We start from the raw sequence: 22,071 nt of genomic DNA on the forward strand, positions 1-22,071 counted from the left end.
CATTAATATATTTTGGGAAAAGCGTGATCGAGCGAAGCCGCAAAATTCAGCCCGTGTGGCGAGGGGACGACTGCACTCTCAATACTTTTGCACTCCAGTCCTGTGGGGGGCAGCAATGCACGTTACAAAAAAAGACTGCCAACAGCCAAGGAAGCCCCATCTGCTGGATCCAATGGCTCGCTGGCCCACTTGGCCTCAACGCATACAGACTGGAAGCACCAAAGCACCTTTATTCAAATTTACATGGGGGTGATGATAGATTGCCATTCTGCAGCCATTAAAGTGTCCAACATTATTTAGCTAATGGAAGCTGCACTTTGGACAAAGCGTTCATAAACCGACACACCCTAATGACACCAACGTGCTGCGGCACGTGCATATTTACCCTCCAAGAGGATTATTGTTGTTTATGCGCAAATAAACGCATCCATCACAACACTTCCTCATCAGTACACACTTTTACTAACTGGGAGGGAAATCAGCATCCTCAGCAGGATGATCATTCTTTACGCTTCATAAACTTGCAGATGGCACCAGCGCGCGTGTGTGTGCGTGTGTGCATGTGGAGGCGTTTTATCAGCAGTGAGCAGAGGCGCCGTGTGAAGCAGCCATGACAAACCCTGAAGACCAAAGAAGAAGCTAAATGCTAAATGGGACGCAAGCCATTCTACCTTCAAGGTGCTTAAATACTGTAGCTAACACGACAACACTCCAGATGATGATGATGATGATGAGGAACTGAACAGCTCTTTCACAGCAACATAAGGACCGCCTGCAGTTTCAGTGCCGTGGAAGTCCCGTATTTTCCCGACTGCAAGTGGCGCCGCAGTATAAGCAGCATTTATGGTATTTATGATGGCGCTATCATCAGAGCCAGCATTTTTTTTTTCTGTCAGGGGTGTAATGGCACCGCTCCTACCAAGATTAAATTCACAAGAGAAGAAGCCCAAGCCAGACGGAGGAGAAACTAAAGCCACACAAGCTGAAATAAATCACATTTTACACAACAAAACTTCTGCTCCTTAATAAATGGCGGAATGTGCTGGAAGAAGACACTTTTGATTAGGGGTGCATGCCAATTATTGCATAATAACCAGGCCAATACGAGGAATTATGGTGTCATCCTCACAAATCCGACAACATTTAAAAAAACAGCTCCAAAGACGTGACATTACTGTGCTGTATGTGACGTGCTGCACACGGCACTGTCGTAACTCCTCCAGAGTTACTCCTCCATACGTGGTAGTTGTACCAAACTATGGGGGACTCCATCGAGCACACAAAAGACCTTAGCCACCTGAAACCCCAGCGCCGCAGCGTTTGAAAAGTGAAAAAAGGTTTGCCAAAGACCTCCGTGGTGTCACACCGGCTGCTCGGAGCGTGTGCCCGAATACAGTGCACCTTGCTGGGCCACAGCAGGTGGCACCCTCCCCTCTATACTCTGGTTTTCCTGATAGTCATGATGTGCTAGTAGCAATGTCATGATTTCATATTTATTCATATTATTCATATTTCATAATGTCATATTTGATTGGGACTAATCAACAGGTACACTTGGTCAAATCCTAATTTGTTCCGGTCCTTCTCACCTCCAAGTACACTTAAATCTAAATTTAAAATTGGGTTATCAGTAACCGATAGGGGAAGACATTTGGACAAATGCTTTGCAATAGGGATGCTCCGATCGATCGGTGACTGATGAGTATCGGACAATTTCCGTGAAAAATTACGTGATCGGCATATGCCGATAAATGCCTTTCAACGCCAATCACAAAAGCCGATCACCTGTGGCTAGCACTTTGTGCAGTGTAGTGTAGCGTCATGCCCAAACTAACATCTTGGGCAGCGTTGTCATCCCACTTGCCTTCAAAACAAAAACAATCATGTCTGCAGTGTGGAACTTAACTATCAACACGTGCCACAAAAAATATCTGGAGGGGGCAACACATTAAGCTTTTATTTAATACGGCATTTGAAGAACAGATCAGATGTCGAGATCGGCACATGCCTACTCTGCAAACATTCCAACACATCAGTGCTCACCAGCCACCTGAAACGCCAGCATCGCTACAACCCCCGGGGCTTGTTCCTATCGCAGCGGTGTTTGGAAAGTGCAAAAAAGTTTGCCACGACCCGATCTGTCATTTCATCATGGAAATGGTTGACCGGCCCTTTGTCGTTGAAGATGCCAGCTTTTGTCGGTCAGTAAACCCCGTGGAGCCACGCTTTGTACTATTTTTGTTGTGTTTTGTTAATCGTGATGTCACGATATTTGGTCAGGACAGATCCACAGTGACAGCTTGTCAAATCCAACTTTAATGGAGTCCTTCTTACCTCCAGGTGAGCACATACTACTGTTATATCTAAATATAAAAAAATATTAGCTCTAAAAATTCATCGGTTGTCGTATGAGAAGCAGGAAGTTATCGGCATTGCTACCATCTTAAAAATAAAAAAATGTTGTGCGTCCCTACTTTAAATACGTCACATGACAACTGGATGCATCCTGGTGTGTAGCAATGTTTCAAACAGCCATATTTCAACAATAAAACGTAATTTTTTTATTCAAACATGAATGAAAATTGAGAAAATCAGGGATGTCCAACATTATCCAGCAAAGGCTGTAATGCTGAAAATCAAAAGGCGCTACCTTGAATTTATTTTGTATTTTTTAATTTTGTAAAAAGGCTAAAAAAAAAACCCTAATATAAATATCCAATATTTTAATATAATAACCAAAACCTAATAAAAACCTATGTACATATTTAAAGGCAAAGCTCTACTTTATTATTAGTTGTTTACAGGGGTGTCACGAGACACAAGATTTTAACATGACTTTTATGAAATGTACAATTTAAAAAATCTAACATTCGACGATGTTACACTCTTGTGCACTCTGTGTGTATGCTAGCGGTCCCGCCTCCAACCACCAAGAAAGAGACTGTATGATGGACCCGTTCATGCCGTTGTTCTATGGAACAAACACGCCAATGTGCTGAAAGCAATGCAGTGAAGCCTCTTCCTGCCTGTTTGGAGGCGAGAGACGAGGAAAACAGACACACATGCACAAGGCAATATATTAGGGCCTGCAAAATAATAAAGTTCATTTTAATTTATTGTTTGATTAACAAATTAATTTATTATCGCCATAGCCATAGTGTCCACCAGACGTTTTTCTTCTGAAAAGAATGACCTTATCCGGGTCTGGGTTGCGGGGGCAGCAATCTCAGTAGGGAAGTCCAGACTTCCTGGTCCCAGGGCCACCAGTTCCACCGGGAGGACACCAAGGCTTTCCCTGGAGAGTTGTGAAACATAATTCCTCCAGCGCATCCTAGGTTTGCCCCAGGGCCCCAGGGCCTCCTCCCAGCCGGCATTTCAGGTGTAGATGTACTGCTGATTGAGGACCACTAGAATTGTCCCTGCGATGTTGATAAAGCCTTTTTTGGAGCATTTGCTTAGTTTCCCCAATGTAGTGCTCTTTGCATTCCTCATCTTTACAGTGGATGGAATAGACCACATTGCTCTGTTTCTGGTTTGGAGCCTTGTCTTTAGGATGCACTAATTTTTGTCTCAGGGTATTTACTGGTTTGAAATAGGTAGGAATTTTGTGTTGCCATAAGATCCTCTGGAGTTTTTCGGAGACCCCCGCTACATAAGGGACTACCACTCCTCTCCTTTTTGCTTCTGTGGGCTTTTGGGTTTCTTTCCCTACTCTCTTCTTTTGACATTTGTTAAAAGCCCACCGTGGGTACCCACAGGTTGAGAGCGTTCTCTGGACATGTTGTGTCTCCTGTTTCCTTCCCTCAGCACTAGTTGGTATTTGTTCCGCTCTATGTTGGAGGGTCCTAATAACCCCTAGTTGATGTTGTAGTGGATGGTTTGATTCAAAAAGCAGGTATTGGTCAGTGTGTGTGGCCTTTCTAAAGACCTCAGTAAGTAGCTGTCTGTCCTCTCCTATAATTACCTTGCAGTCTAAGAAGGCTAGTTGGTTTTCTTTAGTGTCCTCGCGAGTAAATTTGATATTGGTGTCCACCGCATTGATATGATCTGTGAAAGACTGAATTTCTTGTTTTTTTGATTATGACAAAGGTGTCATCCACGTATCTAAACCAGTGCCTTGGTTTTGTCCCTGAGAAGGATGTGAGAGCCTGTTTCTCCATCTCTTCCATGTACAGATTCGCCACTATGGGTGAGACTGGTGAGCCCATAGCACAACCATGAATTTGTCTGTAAAATTTCCCTCTAAACTGAAAATATGTAGTGTTAAGGCAAATTTCCAGTAATTGGCAGATGTGGTCAGCACTAAGTTTTGTTCTCCGATGCAGAGTTGAGTCCTCGAGCAGTCTCTTCCTCACCACCGAGACTGCTGCTGAGGTGGGGACAGATGTGAAAAGTGAAGTCACATCATAAGACACCAAAGTTTCCTCTGGCTCCAATCTGAGGTCTTTGATGCTCGCCACAAACCCTTTTGTGTTCTCTACATGATGATCAGTGTTGCCTACCAATGGGGATAAGACTGTTTTTACATATTTCGCTACATTGTACGTGGTAGAGTCAATGCTACAGACAATGGGTCTGAGGGGAAACCCTTCCTTGTGAATTTTTGGAAGGCCATAGATACATGGTCGCACTACTAGGCTTGGTATTATCTTGGTTCATGGTTCATGGTTTTAATCCTGAACATGCAAATGAGTCAAACAGTAGCACATCACATAGTACAATTCACAATTTTGCATGTCCAAAAAGGAGTAGGAAGAAGCAAAGCTTATTTAATCCTACCCCTCATCAGTTTCACATCAGTTGCAATACATTTATTCACCTCTTGTTCTTCCAAGTGTACTTTGTAGGTCTACATGACAATGTAGTGCAATCATAGCCAAGGTTTTTACTTACTAAAAGGAAGCTAGAGGCTTAATAATAACTGATAGAATATATCCACGACCCACAGAACAAAGCTGTGCTAGTAATGTCTTACGCTTGTTTTTCATATTTTACTTTTTATACGGCAGAGTGTCATTACAGCTTTAGTTCATCAGGAAGTGACGGGAAGTGACGGTGGGCGTCCCGAGCAGGAGAGCTAGGCTCAGTGCTAGCTGTGAGTTTGGAGAGAGTTGGGAAGTGTGTTTATGTTGGCGTGGATGTAAAGTCCTGCAGTGTTCTCCGCTGTTAATAAAGCCATTAAAGTGCATCGGCGACGTGAGTCTCTCCTTCCCCACAACAAGCGGCATTACAGTATTGACCAGTGCACACCAGGAAATAAACGGTGTCATTTCTTACAGGCATTGGCTGGACAGCTATGTAGTGGGGCTTGTTTAACCTTTGCCTTGTGGGCAAGCAGGAAGGAGAGACGATGCTGAGAGATGTGTGTGTGTTCTGAGCTGCTGTCTGGTGGCCGCGTTCAGTAAATAAAGTTGGCAGAAGCAACAGGAGAAGTTTCCTTCTTTGCTTCGGAGCTGAATAACACTGACAAGTTAACAGACTAGTAGCGAACGGAAAAGAAGACGGCTTTGTTTGTGTCGAATACAGAAGATGAGGACTTTGATGGATTTGTGGATGAGGATTGATGAAAAATAACGTGAGTACATTCTAAAATACTTCAATTAAGTACAACCCAACTCAGTTTTGCTCTCGCTGCCGCATGCATGCTAGCGTATGTTTTTTTTATTGTAGCGTCGCTGGGAGCACGTCCTGTTCCCAGCCTACTTTGCGGTAATGTTTTGGTGCAAATGCTCTTAAAGTTACATGTTTGACCAGGAAATAGCAAGCTCAAAAGAAGATGGCTTTTTTATGTGGAACAACTGACAGTTTGTGTGGATCTTGTGAATGATTGTGACTGAGCTATGACTCAGTAATTAAAGTCTACACACGACGGCTTCATTGTTTGAAAAACAAAACTTTTTCGTGCATGAAGCTTCTACTTGAGTTGGTAATTTGGCCGCTATATGTGGTCAGATATTGACCAAGGGAGACAAAATGGGTGGCCGCTGGCCGCGTTGGACAGGTGACTGCTATACACAGGGTCTATAACATGTACATTTGCTGCGGGGGATTACCACCACGATCGATTACTTACGAAACCCTGACAAGCTAGCATGAAAATGCTCAAGGATCAATTGCCGCTGACCTTTGACACATTACATGATTGTTTTGTTGCACACCTTTCAAGCTGCTGTCACACACACAACTGGAGGATGCCTGGTGGGATACTGGGTGGTGGTCTACAGCCAAGGCACCGTGAACTCGGCCCTACGACTGACGTGACGCCAGCAATAACAAAGCTAACGACATGTGTCAGGAAGGCCTCCAGGCTGACAATAATCGGCGACGTGACGTGATTGACAGCCAGGGAGCTCATTAGCGTCTTTAACGAGCGCTCTGTAGCAAATTTGCTTCTTGAGACAAAGTCATTTTGCATTTGGCAGGCTGGGAGCCTTTGTGGCGTTCTCATTACCACTCCTCGCTCGTTGACAACAATGCGCATTTATTTCCGACCGCCATTAAAAGCCTTTTGTGTCTTATTTGTTCGCTGCGCTGACTTCCCGCTGTCCCGCCCAGAGAGGATGTGGATATTCATGTCGACAAAGTGTGGGTGGGGAGAATACACGACGTGGGGGTTCTATTTAATAGCTCGGAACAGACACGCCGTGTCGACGAAGGCGGCTGAACAAAGTCAACTGCGACATGTCTTCTAACGTAGCAGAAATGGCACAATCAGAGCCCCTATTCAGTTATGTGCCGAGTCCCGCACTCTATAATTAGAGGCAGGTCTAAAAACAACTGTGGCTGTAGGCAGCCCTCCTGCCTTTATTTTGTAACTCCACAAGCTGCATTCCAGTGGTCAGCGGCTTTATCAAGCTCTACGTTCGCTTTAAAGTCAGCTGTTGGTGTGAAATTCACACGCTTTAGGCTGGTCGTGCTGTTGTTTACAGTCAACTCATTGCCGCTATTAATGCCGATTGCTCCTGACCACCATTACGACATTGGTTCTGCCTGCAATTGATAGCGGGGGCATTTATTTAGCTCATTACAACATAGACGTGGTGGACAGCACACAGTACAAGTAATTCATTCAGGAAAATATGATTTGTTATTGCACCTATCAAATATTTAGTGTCCATTATTCATTCTGATTTTACTAATAATTTGTTAGAATGAGGTGTGCACAATAATTATTAGGCTGATAATTATCGGGCCGGTGTGAAGGGATGACGTCATACCGATAAACCGTCTTTTAAAAAGCATTCCAATGAGGCGAGGTGAGCAAATGAAGAGCTCCTTTTTTCTCCTGCGTGTGATATGAACAGCCTGTCGTAACTTCCCCTGAGCTCACTTGTAAACATTCACTTTACGAAGACGACATTTCACATGCGCGTTGGAAAAAAAAAACATCGAGCACACACACAAAAAAAAAAAAAAAAACCCTGATGAGCCACCTGAAATGCCAGAAATGTGAAAACATCTTTGCCAGAGACCCCCGTGGTGTCCACCCACCTGCTCGGAGCATGTGTCTGAATATAGCGCACCTTGCTGGGCCACGCCAGGTGGCTCCTTCCCCTCTAGACTCTGGTTCTCACGAAAGCAGTGATGTGTTAGTAGTAATGTCATGATATTTGATTAGGACTAATCAACAGGCACACTTGGTCAAATCCTAATTTGTTCCAGTCCTTCTTACCTCCAAGTGTGCACAAACTACACTTAAATTTAATTTTAGGCCTTGAGAAGCAGAAAGTCATTGAAAAAAAAATATGGTGTATCTCTAGTTATAATTACTGTATGTATTTCTGCTAAGATGTCACACTGGTGATCTATGACTATGATGATCTGCTGGAGGTTATTGGCCCCTTGTCTCCAAAACAAGTCCTCCACACGCTTAGCACCTGATTCAAACAGCCTTGGGCATCTAGGCATGTACTGTAAGTCTGCCCTTCATCATCTCCGCCCCTCGCAGGCTGTATGTCGTTTCCTTGTATGTTGTAACATTTTGACATAGAAAATAATCACTAATGTCATGTCTAATAATATGCAGCATCTTATCATTAATGAATTCATTTCATTTTTAGAATATGCCGAGGAACAATACAAAAACAAGCTGTGGGCCAAATATGGGCCCCTGGGCGGCCACCCCTGAGGTGAAAGTTAACAGTTGCCTGTGGTAGCGCATCGCTCGGCATTTACCCGCTGACCAATCCTTCTGGAAGAAGTCATATGCCCCCCCAAAAAAAACAACAACAACAACAAAAAGCATGTCCACTGAGACAAGGAGCCTCTGCATCAGCAAAACGTCTTCAAGAGGCGGCGGAAATGCTGTTGATCTGCTTAGAATTATAAACAGCTGCCAGGGGATTAGACGTGCTTGGGGGCGGGGGTGGGAGTGTGTGTGTGTGTGGGGGGGGGGGGGGGGGGGGGGAGCCGTCATCATTGTGGTGGTGGCAGGCGGGGGAGGGGGGGGTGGATGCTGTCGGGCTGCATCGAAGCAGAAAGAAAAGAAGCGGATGCTTGCGCTGACAAACAACAGGTGGGAGTTCCCTCACGTCTTCCAAGAAAACGCCAAGTGAAGCGCGTCTTCATGCTGATGACTCGGCTAAGACGCGGCGTGTATCTCATCCAGGGACGACGCTACCATTACAGCACGAGGGAATAGAACTTGCAGGCAAGGAGACAAATACCAAACAACCTGGAGAAAATGTCTACTCAAAAGTCATGCTCAAAGAGACAAAATGACTTCATTTAATTTTGTTTGTTTGTTAGAATATTATAACATTTTTTTTCTTACTTTTGTAAAACTGCATCTTTTTTTTTTTTTAAGAATCAGACTTTTATCTCTTAATATTTTGACTTTGTTGTAAACTACAGCTGTTTCCCCCCGCCCCCCAACTACTTTATTTCAACTTTTATTCCCATAATATTTTGCCTTTATGCTGGTAACATAGCTTTTTCTGCAAACTAATTTCCAAAAATTACAACTTTATTCGTTATTTGGTTTTTCTTTAATATTTAAATGTTCTGCTACTAAAATGACATTATTTTCCTCATATTATTACAAGTTTATTTTTGTACAATTGCACCATTTTTTTAAATTAGAATATTACTTTCTTTCTCTTAATATTTTGACTTTATTCTTGGAAAATTACAGCAGTTTTTTCCCCATTCCTGCAGTTGTTTTTTTTCCCCCCAACTATTTCAACTTTTCTTCTTGTAAATGTTCTTTTTTATTGCCATTTATAACATTGTCCCCAAGCTAATTTTCCAAAAATTGCAACTTTGTTCAAGGGAAGACTCGCATGCCCAGACACCCAAGGCTATTTGAATCAGGTGATAAGCATATGGAGACGTTTGACACAAGGGATTCTGTTCAAATCAGTTAGACAGATTAGCATATCGGTATATGTAGCCTATGCGTACAGGGGCTGCATAAGTGTTCATTCTATAGCAGGGGTGTCCCAGCCTTTCTCGGGGAGGGCCACATCGTGAAAAATGCATCAATGCACCACGGCTTTGTCATACATAGGTGAAAAAGCCTATTAATAATATCAACTTCACTCTTTGCTCTTTTTCCCCCAAAATATTTCAACTTTCTTCTAAATATTTTCTTTACATAATGACTTTACTCCCATATTACAACTTTTTTCCCCAAGCTAATTTGAATTCCAACTTTATGTGGTTCCATTTGTTCCTCATAATATTACAACTTTTCTCTTTAATACTTACTTAACTCCATGCTACTACAATGACATTATTTTTCCTCATTGTATTCCAAGTTTATTCTTGCAAAATTTTGACTTTTTCTTTAAAAGCTACAGCTGTTTTTTGGGGGTATTTTTTAAGTTCCTTCTTGTATATTCTCATATTTACGACTTCATTCCCACAATATTTTGACTTTATTCTTACAACAAGTTTTTCCGCAACCTAATTTTCCAAAAATTACTTCATTTGTCGTTTTGTTTGTTTTTTACGACTAAAAACAATAGAAACGATTTCTTTTTCCTCAGAATATCCATCCATCCATTTACTATGCCACTTCTCCTCATTAGGGTGGGTATGCTGGAGCCTATCCCAGCTGACTTCGGGTGACAGGCGGGGTCCACCCTGGACTGGTGTCCAGCCAATGGCAGGGCACATATAGACAAACACTCACATTCATACCTATGGACCATTTAGAGTCTCCAATTAGCCTCCTCAGAATATTACGACGTTATTCTCATTAGATGACATTTTCTGACATTAAAAATTCCTCTGCTAACCGCTCCAAAGAGGCGAGATTACCCGTACTGTGCGGGTGAGCAAATCAAGCTTTCCTTTTTTTCTCCCGCCTGTGACGTTAACGGCCTGTCTTAAATTCCCCTGAGCTCACCTGTAAACAAACATTCACCCTCCGCATGCTAGTTGTAGCAAATGCTTCGCGATGAGGGGGTGTGAAAGAAAAAAATAAATGAATAAACAAAACACAGAGCACACAAAAACCTTATGAGCCAGCGTCGCAGCTTTTGAAAAGTGCAAAAGGTTTGCCAGAGACCTCCGTGACATCACGCCAGCTGCTCGGAGGACGTGCACAACTACAGTGCACCTTGCTGGGCCACGCCAGGTGGCTCCGCCCACTCTATACTTATTTTCTCTTGATATTTTGACTTTATTCTTATAAAATTACTGATTCAATAGCACACCCAAATCAGACACAGAGTCAAAAATGAAAGCCCACACCAGCATGGTCTTATGGCCACGCCACAAGGTTCCTACTTCAGTAATAACGTGTTTGGTTCTCGGAAGACCAACATGGTCTAACCGCGGCATAAGCCCGCCTCTACACCGTCCCTTGTGTCCACGTGGAATGGACTGAATATGATGATCTGTGTGTTGTTTACTTGTAAAACAAAAAAGGAAAGGACGTAAAGTGCAACAAGATCTGTATTGATCTGTGGCGCACATATCACACTTTGATTTGCAGCTCTGCGAGGGACGACGTAACGTTCCTCTTCACGGCTTGAAGTGGGAAACTGTCGTTAGGAGCAAGAAGCCACAAAGTCTCCCCTGGGAAATAAATGCTTTGTTGTTGGTTTTTTTTTACCTAGCTGGTCAAACATGTCTCCTGCATCAGTAGATCACACACGCCTTTATGCCAGAACATCAGCGTGCTGCATGCAAGATGATATGTGGCTCTGCTGGTTCCTCCGCTTCTCTTCCTTCAAACTCTTCTAGTATCTGGACCACAGAACTGCACCTAAAACAAGCCTAAGCACAACCTTTTCAAACAAACGAGTGCAGTGCACTCTCCTTTGTCTACAGGGCGACATGGCTCAGGAGGTCGTGTGGTTGCTGCTTCGATCCTCCATTCCACCGTCATCACTGAACTTATTCAGCCTGCATTTTCACAAGGGATGTAAATCTCTTTGTGGGTGACGATTCCATACGCTTTCAAATTAGCAAAGACAGCCAGCCGTTCCCCAAAGCGGGGTTTCTGAAAGAGTGCACGGTCGAGACGGCAGGAATTTTGTGCAAGAGCAAGAACAAATTTGAAAAGATAAGCATGTCACGCGGGACAGCGACTCGCTCGCCGACGTTACCACAGATGGATCGGCAAATCTGACCGGAAGAAATGTTGGGTTGCTAAGAAGAATCCAGGGGAGGGTGGCAGAGCACAGCCCCTGCATTATCCACCAGGAAGTGTACATCTGTGTTGCAGCAGGTTGTAAAACTCATTAACTTCATTCGAGCGAGGGGACTTCGGCATCGTCGGTTGATGAGGCTCCTTGAAGAAACTGATCACCAGGACTTGCTTCACTGCTCCAATGTCTGCTGGTTAAGTTTGGGGAAAGCATGCCAGCCAGTGTGGGAGCTCAAACAGGAAATTAGCTCATTTTTGGAGCTAATTGAGAAAACTGACGATTTACCTGAGCTGAGTAACACAGTTTGGCTTTGTGATCGAGCTCTTGCTGTGGACATACTGACACACATGAATGAGCTGAACGTGAAGCTACAAGGGACAGACAACACCCACAATGTCGAAAAAAAACAACTTCTGCACCATCAAAGGCGCCTGCATTCACATGCAATTTCTTCTGAAATTGCTTCATCAAGTTGTTCACGCAGTTTCCACTACTACACTACAACATACTGTTTAGAGAGGACCTTTCCTATTTTGACATCAGATGGCTTCTTTCGAACCATCCGTCCTCTCTGTCCAGTTGTCCTCAAAGGACTGTCCCTTCTCCTTGACATGTAAAGGAACTGCAGAGACTGGACCAGAACAAGCCGTTGGTGTTTTTGCACTGCATAAACAACCGTGACAGGTTTGCTTCTCGCCTTTTGGCTTAAAAGTGAAACGGCTTCAGTTCATGACAACATGATGCAGGACGGTGTGAGCGAACAGGAAGTCAGCAAAGGCTCTGTCCGGTGAGATGGACAGGAAGTCCCCTTTGTTCTGTGGGTCATCCAGTTGCCTACATTCAACCTGGCCAGGATGACTTATGTCCCTTTCCAAGAAAGCGGAAACAAGAAGAAGTAAATAAAGTAATTAACTAAGGCATCCACCTCGCTTTTGTTCTTGGAAAAAGGAAAAAGCAGCCGCCACGCCTTCATTCCTGCACCTGAAACGTACGACTGACAGCTTGCACGTTGCATGGGAAGACCAGAGTTCTTGGTGTTTTTTGACGTTTAGATTTCATCACATCAATCAATGTGTGCAGCGATTGACGGGAGATCAGGCCAGGGTTTTAGCCGGGCCCTCACCCAATGTCAGCAGGATAGGATCCAGCTCACCTGAGACCACAGAACATATGAAAAGTGGCAAAAAGAAAAAAACAATCAGGACAAAATCCATCTCGGTATGACAAGTCCAGATTTCGGACAAAGCCGCCGATGACGTTCCACTGTTTTGGTTCAGTTACTTATTATCAGACACTCAATAATGCAGCATGTAGCATCTAAACGTCATTTAGCATTTGCTATCAAACATGACCGATATACAAGAATTGAAAATGACGATGCAAAAGACAATGCAGCCCAAGTCAAGGCAACATATTAAAAAGGTTTCAACAATGGGCACATTTTGCTCTTCATCATGAAATAATAGTTTAAGAAGCGTGACGTGTAGAAAACACTGATTTCCGTAGCGAAGCCAAGCCATCAAACACACTTTTTCCCCCTACATAAGTGAACACAAGTGAACCGATAACTTTTGTTGTAGATAAAAGCGTCTTACCGCTGAGTTAGCTTATCCATAATCACAACAATAAAGTGTGTAGCTTGAGACGCCACGGGGAAGCAAGAGCGAATCAGAAGGGCAGCTTAATGTCATGTGATGTTTACGTGATCAACCCAAACTACCATGGCGACGTAATGGCCACCCCTGATTTAGGGTATCCATTAGGCATCCTTTAGGTATAACATCGGGTAGGGGTCTTCAGTTAAGACTGAGTAAGGTCCGTTTATGCAATTTTTTTCCCGCAGCGAAGGTCCAAACCTTATTTTGTCTGAAATTGCGTCAAACAGACCAGCTCATTTGAATAAGTGCATGTCTCAGATGAAGGGTACCCTTTGCTGTCTTCAACTTCACTTGAGTAGTATTTGAAGTAGTTGTTCTAACAATGTGTACTATCCCTATCACTCTGACGCTTATAGAGGGAGGAAGCTTACCAAACCATAAATGAAGCCTGTTCATGTTTGTATTTTGCGCGAGCACGGCTATGTTGTAAAAAAGTGTCTATATTTGTACATTGAAATGTTCCATGTAAAGCATGTCTACCTTTGTTGTGAAATGAACAATATTTTCTCTGATCATTTTGTCATGATTTGTACTTAGAATTAAAGAATGATGTCTGAAATTAACAGAAACGCTGCAACAGTACATTGTTACCCTTTGCGTAACATCTCTGCAGCAGAAGCACTCCTCCACCACTCGGCCGTCAGCGGAAGACGTTTTGTTTTGCTCCAACATGCATGAAATCCTCAGTGAAGACTTGTTTGCACGTTGCTGTGCTGTAAATTGTTGTGCTACGACACTCGTACATTTTTCATACTAGGTGCTCCAGTTTCACAGCACATGCGACACAGCGGTTTGGCTGTGGATTCTGGGAGAATGGACATGCACTCCTGATCCAAATCTTAAGACCAGTTGGAAAATTGCTAGAACGATCATTTTGCACATTTGGATCTTAATGAGGTTTTAAGTAGAGCTACAATATGCAAAAGTAAGAAGGGGGAGTGAGACAAAAAGCATTTTGAAAACAACAATTCAACTGAAATAGGCTGTTTATCAGCTGATCAAAAGTTTAAGACCATCGCTCAAAAAATAACCAAAAAACTCTCCAAACCAGAACCAAAAATGTTCTCAGTAGGACTCAGTAATGAGGAGCTCCACCGTTCTTGTTCATCACTTCCAAAATGGCTTTGGGCATGCTTGATGCCAGTGTTTCCAGGAGGCTAGTGGGAACATTGCTCCAAGTGGTGAAGATGGCTTCACCAAGGGCATCAACTGTCTGGAACTGATGGCCATTTTGATAAACTTCCCTTGCCATCCATCCCCAAATGATCTCTATGGGATTTAAATGAGGGGAGCATGCAGGATGGTCCAAAAGAGTGATGTTGTTCTCCCTGAAGAAGTCCTTGGTCAAGCCAGCATTGTGAACTGCAGCGTTGTCCTGTTGAAGAACCCAGCTGGTACCACACAGACGAGGGCCCTCGGTCATGAGGGACGCCCGCTGCAACATGTGCACATGAGCACCGCCGTTTGACGACCCCGCACCACCTGAAGCTCCAGTGTTCCACTGAATGAAAAAGCACCCCAGGTCATGATGGACACCCCCTCCGCTGTGCCGGGTAGAAAACATTCCATATTGTAGCTCTACTTAAATCCTCATTAAGATCCAAATGTGCAAAATGCTAAATGTTTGCTGTCACGTTTACCATGATACTTGAAGTAATAACGCCCGCAAACTGCCACTGCAATCGGTCCGCAAGCATGATTATATGCTATTATAGTTCCCATTCACTTTATTAGTCACGGGTCCATAAAGGGCCATCACTGGGTCCGGATACAGACGAGGTCCCGCATTTGGTGATGGCTGATTTATGGTATCAGTTAGCATTTAGGGTATCAATTAAGCATCATTTAGGTAGCACTTAGGGCAGGGGTAGGGAACCTATGGCTCGGGAGCCAGACGTGGCTCTTTTGATGACTGCTCCTGGCTCTCAGACATGTCTTAACACGATAAAATTTATTTATTTCAATTATTTTTTCGCTGACATTTTAAAGTAAAACATTACAGAAATCACAGTGTAAAAATAAAGTTCAAAATATAAAACTTTCTTATGCATTTTAATCCATTCATCGTCTGCCACAAAGCGGGTGGCCAGAGCCAACGCCAGCTGTCCTTCCGATATTTTCCGGGACGGACACCAAAACTTGATTATTGTTGGATAATGTGGTAGCCTACCTGCGTCACTGAGATGTCAAGAAGTAAACTTCCCTCCTTTAATTTGCTAATTCTGCAAAGCAACCACTTTTGACGAAGAAGATGGCGAAAAGAAAGAACGATACGGAGTGCGGTGCCAAACCGTGCAGCACCAGAAGTTGCATTAATTGTAACAACTATTTTATTTATTATTGGATAGCTTTCAGTATAACAATGTTAGTAAAAAGAATCAATTCAGAGACTTATTATAATCTAAAATTGTTGGTCTTGCTTAAACATGTACATATTTAGTCATATTCAGTGTTAAAAAAATATGATATGGCTCTCACGGGAATACATTTAAAAATATGTGCCTTTCATGGCTCTCCGAGGCAAAAAGGTTCCCGACCCCTGATTTAGGGTATCAATCAGGTAGCATTTAGGGTATCAATTAGGTATTATTTAGGGCACATGTGTCAAACTCAAGGCCCGCGGGCCAAATGTGGCCCGCCACGTCCTTTTATGTGGCCCGTGAGAGCAATTAAATAAGTCAAAAGCGTGCTTTGATCAAAACTACATTTCCCACAATGCCTGTCGACTACAATACGAAGTGACGGCTCACCGCCACTAAACGGCAGTGTCTCCACATCAATGCCAACGAGTTGAATTGACAAATAAATAATGATCCCAAAATGTCCAGGGAGAGAAAAGTTGATGCGGATGGAAGACCGTTTCAAGAAAGATGGGAAGGCGGGTACTTGTTTGTGCTTCAAGGAGAAAGACCGGTAAGTCTTTTGTGTTACGAAGCGGTGTCGGTTGTTAAAGAGTACAATCTGCGTGGGCATTTTGACAATAAAAACACGGAGCTACAGTAAGTACGCCAAAGCTAGCCTTCAAGAAAAGCAAAAAATCGCCCAAGGCAAGAAGGCAAACTGCGGTTGCAGCAGAGTGTGCTCACGAAATCCACAGCCAAAAACCATGCAGCAGTGGAAGCTAGCTTTATTGTGGATGAAGAAATTGCTCAGGCTTCCAAATGTTTTTCAGAGGCAGCGTTTTTTGAAGCAGTGCATGCTGAAGGTCTGTGAGCAGGTGTGTCCCGACCAATTACAGACTTTAAAAATAGCAGTTTTTAGGTTAGTTACCAACCTAAAAACTTGACCAATATAGTTGTAAACTGAGTCAACTTTTATTTTGTAATTTTTAGTTGATTACATATTATTTATGTGTAGCTGCTGTTGCAGTTATTTAGTATTTGCAGGTTTTATGTTTGACTGTGCAGCCTTTTTTGTGTAAAATGCTACATCTGTCATACGTGTTGTTAGCAGATCACAATTGTTGATTGTACAGTAATTAAGCCCATTTTAACTTTGACAAAAACGTTTTGAACAAAGTTAATGTCATCACTTGTGTTGACATTATGTTATTTTTCTTAATTCACATGGATAGTTTGATATCATTTAGGGTATCAATGAGGCATCATTTAGGTAGCATTTAGGGTATAAGTTAGGCATCATTTAGGTAACATTTAGGGTATCAATGAGGCATCATTTAGGTAACATTTAGGGTATCAATGAGGCATCATTTAGGTAACATTTAGGGTATCAATGAGGCATCATTTAGGTAACATTTAGGGTATCAATGAGGCATCATTTAGGTAACATTTAGGGTATCAATGAGGCATCATTTAGGTAACATTTAGGGTATAAGTTAGGCATCATTTAGGTAACATTTAGGGTATCAATGAGGCATCATTTAGGTAACATTTAGGGTATAAGTTAGGCATCATTTAGGTAACATTTAGGGTATCAATGAGGCATCATTTAGGTAGCATTTAGGGTATCAATGAGGCATCATTTAGGTAACATTTAGGGTAACAATGAGGCATCATTTAGGTAACATTTAGGGTATCAATGAGGCATCATTTAGGTAACATTTAGGGTAACAATGAGGCATCATTTAGGTAGCATTTAGGGTATCAATGAGGCATCATTTAGGTAACATTTAGGGTATCAATGAGGCATCATTTAGGTAACATTTAGGGTATCAATGAGGCATCATTTAGGTAACATTTAGGGTATCAATGAGGCATCATTTAGGTAACATTTAGGGTATCAATGAGGCATCATTTAGGTAGCATTTAGGGTATCAATGAGGCATCATTTAGGTAACATTTAGGGTATAAGTTAGGCATCATTTAGGTAACATTTAGGGTATCAATGAGGCATCATTTAGGTAACATTTAGGGTAACAATGAGGCATCATTTAGGTAACATTTAGGGTATCAATGAGGCATCATTTAGGTAACATTTAGGGTATAAGTTAGGCATCATTTAGGTAACATTTAGGGTATCAATGAGGCATAATTTAGGTAACATTTAGGGTATCAATGAGGCATCATTTAGGTAACATTTAGGGTATCAATGAGGCATCATTTAGGTAACATTTAGGGTATAAGTTAGGCATCATTTAGGTAACATTTAGGGTATCAATGAGGCATCATTTAGGTAGCATTTAGGGTATCAATGAGGCATCATTTAGGTAACATTTAGGGTATCAATGAGGCATCATTTAGGTAACATTTAGGGTATCAATGAGGCATCATTTAGGTAGCATTTAGGGTATCAATGAGGCATCATTTAGGTAACATTTAGGGTATCAATGAGGCATCATTTAGGTAACATTTAGGGTATCAATGAGGCATCATTTAGGTAACATTTAGGGTATCAATGAGGCATCATTTAGGTAACATTTAGGGTATAAGTTAGGCATCATTTAGGTAACATTTAGGGTATCAATGAGGCATAATTTAGGTAACATTTAGGGTATCAATGAGGCATCATTTAGGTAACATTTAGGGTATCAATGAGGCATCATTTAGGTAACATTTAGGGTATCAATGAGGCATCATTTAGGTAACATTTAGGGTATAAGTTAGGCATCATTTAGGTAACATTTAGGGTATCAATGAGGCATAATTTAGGTAACATTTAGGGTATCAATGAGGCATCATTTAGGTAACATTTAGGGTATCAATGAGGCATCATTTAGGTAACATTTAGGGTATCAATGAGGCATCATTTAGGTAGCATTTAGGGTATCAATGAGGCATCATTTAGGTAGCATTTAGGGTATCAATGAGGCATCATTTAGGTAGCATTTAGGGTATCAATGAGGCATCATTTAGGTAGCATTTAGGGTATCAATGAGGCATCATTTAGGTAACATTTAGGGTATCAATGAGGCATCATTTAGGTAACATTTAGGGTATCAATGAGGCATCATTTAGGTAACATTTAGGGTATCAATGAGGCATCATTTAGGTAACATTTAGGGTATCAATGAGGCATCATTTAGGTAACATTTAGGGTATCAATGAGGCATCATTTAGGTAGCATTTAGGGTATCAATGAGGCATCATTTAGGTAACATTTAGGGTATCAATGAGGCATCATTTAGGTAACATTTAGGGTAACAATGAGGCATCATTTAGGTAACATTTAGGGTATCAATGAGGCATCATTTAGGTAACATTTAGGGTATAAGTTAGGCATCATTTAGGTAACATTTAGGGTATCAATGAGGCATAATTTAGGTAACATTTAGGGTATCAATGAGGCATCATTTAGGTAACATTTAGGGTATCAATGAGGCATCATTTAGGTAACATTTAGGGTATAAGTTAGGCATCATTTAGGTAACATTTAGGGTATCAATGAGGCATCATTTAGGTAGCATTTAGGGTATCAATGAGGCATCATTTAGGTAACATTTAGGGTATCAATGAGGCATCATTTAGGTAACATTTAGGGTATCAATGAGGCATCATTTAGGTAACATTTAGGGTATAAGTTAGGCATCATTTAGGTAACATTTAGGGTATCAATGAGGCATCATTTAGGTAGCATTTAGGGTATCAATGAGGCATCATTTAGGTAACATTTAGGGTATCAATGAGGCATCATTTAGGTAACATTTAGGGTAACAATGAGGCATCATTTAGGTAACATTTAGGGTATCAATGAGGCATCATTTAGGTAACATTTAGGGTATCAATGAGGCATCATTTAGGTAACATTTAGGGTATAAGTTAGGCATCATTTAGGTAACATTTAGGGTATCAATGAGGCATCATTTAGGTAACATTTAGGGTATAAGTTAGGCATCATTTAGGTAACATTTAGGGTATCAATGAGGCATAATTTAGGTAACATTTAGGGTATCAATGAGGCATAATTTAGGTAACATTTAGGGTATCAATGAGGCATCATTTAGGTAGCATTTAGGGTATCAATGAGGCATCATTTAGGTAGCATTTAGGGTATCAATGAGGCATCATTTAGGTAGCATTTAGGGTATCAATGAGGCATCATTTAGGTAGCATTTAGGGTATCAATGAGGCATCATTTAGGTAACATTTAGGGTATCAATGAGGCATCATTTAGGTAACATTTAGGGTATAAGTTAGGCATCATTTAGGTAACATTTAGGGTATAAGTTAGGCATCATTTAGGTAACATTTAGGGTATCAATGAGGCATCATTTAGGTAACATTTAGGGTATCAATGAGGCATCATTTAGGTAGCATTTAGGGTATCAATGAGGCATCATTTAGGTAACATTTAGGGTATCAATGAGGCATCATTTAGGTAACATTTAGGGTATCAATGAGGCATCATTTAGGTAACATTTAGGGTATCAATGAGGCATCATTTACATTTTTGAAAAACTGTGATAGAGTGAAGCTGCAAATTTCGAAGCATGAAGTTACTACTACACCAGAGGACTTTTGGCGCCCCGCAGTTTGAGGTATGGTACCTAAAGTGGGAAGAGTCTGACAGTGCTGCACGTTGACAGTGGAGAGCGAACAGGAAGAAGACTAAAAAAAAAAAAAACAAAGAAAGATGTTCTGGCAGCGTCACCCACTATGATGTGACACTATTTACATGACATTACATACTGTACATTACATAACCCTCACTCTGACTCCTCCTACCGGGTCAAGTGGACGTCTCATTAATTTGATTTACTGATCTTACCGTTATGCACAAAATAAAAGTCCCAAAAGTCCGCATATTGAAAATCAGACACCATGAGAGGCTCATTAACGACTTACCAAGTGGGACACCACCACCACCACCACAACAGCAAACCTGGCGTTCCCTTGCTTGTTCCCCCGACTTAAGGCACTGGTACATTCGTGCACATCTCAACAAGAAGATGCTGAGACTGCACTTTCGCATGATGCAGTGTACCTGAGCTTATTATGCCACATCAATAGTGCAAACATAATCATGAAGATTATTTGAAACCTAAAGACTTTGCTTTTCTATATGTTATCTAGCTATAATGCTGGACTAATGGACTTTATTAAGGACTGGACCTATGAAGACCTTGACAGGCCAACAACAACAAAAAAAGCCAAACCAGTGTGCCTTGGCTGTTCTGTCAATTGGGTGTTAAAGATCGGATGACATTTGGGTAAAATAAATTAAAATCATTGAAAGGAAGTGCACTGGACATGTCAGATAGATTCTTTCACTCCAAGACAGAGGTTCAAAACCACTGTGCTGCAGCACACAGAGACCAGCAGGTGTAACCAATTCACCAATTTCACATAATTGCTCCGATAATTATGTTTTTTTATGTCTTTGTTCGTCTAGCTATGGCAGCAAAATAGTGACAAGCACAATTAAACGTTCTTCCACTAGATGGCAGAAGGTATACCTAAGTACTGTATGTCGGTATTTAGTTTTCTTATGTAAAATATGTGCCTTGGCGTCATCAAGGCTGGTAAAGACTGTTAGTTGTGCGACAAAATGCAACTAAAAAGTAACTTTTTACACTACTATCGTAGTTATGATGGTTAAAAAATGTGCCGAAGAGCTCGTTGGATCATGTCGAGTGGGACAATGTGAAAGAAGTTGGTGTCTACTTGATGTGTTTACGGACTGGCGCAGGTGACCCTAAAATGGGCACTTTCCCAAAGGGGGTTTGGTTCGAGGGGCTGACAGGTGCATGCGGCGGACCACACTCACCTTCTGCTGCCGCCGAGCCATGTCGGTGGGCTGCTTGGCGTTGAAGGGGTAGGCGATGCAGCGGAGGACGAAGACATAAAGCTGCAGTTTGACTTTGTGCTCCTCTTCCTCTCTTTGCATTCTCTCCCGCTCTCGCTTCTCCTCCTCCTCGCCGCCTCGGTGAGCACTTTGGCCGGAGGAGCCCCCAGCCGCGGCGAGCTGTCCCTGCTGGCCACCCGCTCGGCTCTCGGCGCCCCGCTTGGCTTTCCTGACGAGATCCCGGGCAACTTCTGGGTCGGACTCCCCGCCGGTGTCTTCGCTGGAGGACGGGTCCAGCATGGCCGATGTTTGGGGAAACACAGAGCGGAAACAATGTTTGGTCGACGTGGCGTAAACCACCGAACTCCCACCCAGAAAACTCGGCACAACACCGGTGCCTTCGGGGACGAGACCCGGGGCGGAAGGTGGACTGAAAGCCGGTCTTGTTTGGATGTTCGATCGGTGTGCATGCGTGCGCGCGCGCGCCCCTCTCGTCCGTGGACAACCTGTGTTGGAATGAGGGCTCGTGCACGAGGAGTTCACGCGCCAACACACAGGTGAGCAACCTGTAGCTGCAGCACAAAGATAGGTGGATCAAGACGAAGACTGCTCACTCTGACTACATGTCCGGA

The 22,071-nt window shown here is 42.5% G+C and overlaps 1 protein-coding gene across 4 annotated transcripts in view; it reads right to left on the reverse strand.

The window, feature by feature from the left end:
• Positions 1-22,040, reverse strand: part of cadps2 (Ca++-dependent secretion activator 2) — a 182,381-nt gene extending 160,341 nt beyond the window's left edge. For all 4 annotated transcript variants that reach the window (XM_054776309.1, XM_054776308.1, XM_054776312.1 and 1 more), the window contains exon 1: positions 21,422-22,040. In XM_054776309.1, the coding sequence (XP_054632284.1) occupies positions 21,422-21,739 (318 nt within the window). In that variant the 5' untranslated portion in view covers positions 21,740-22,040. The remainder of the gene's footprint in view (positions 1-21,421) is intronic.
• Between the last annotated feature and the right edge of the window lie 31 nt (positions 22,041-22,071).

Source organism: Dunckerocampus dactyliophorus, chromosome 5 (assembly GCF_027744805.1).
Source record: "Dunckerocampus dactyliophorus isolate RoL2022-P2 chromosome 5, RoL_Ddac_1.1, whole genome shotgun sequence".
NCBI classification, from domain to species: domain Eukaryota; kingdom Metazoa; phylum Chordata; class Actinopteri; order Syngnathiformes; family Syngnathidae; genus Dunckerocampus; species Dunckerocampus dactyliophorus.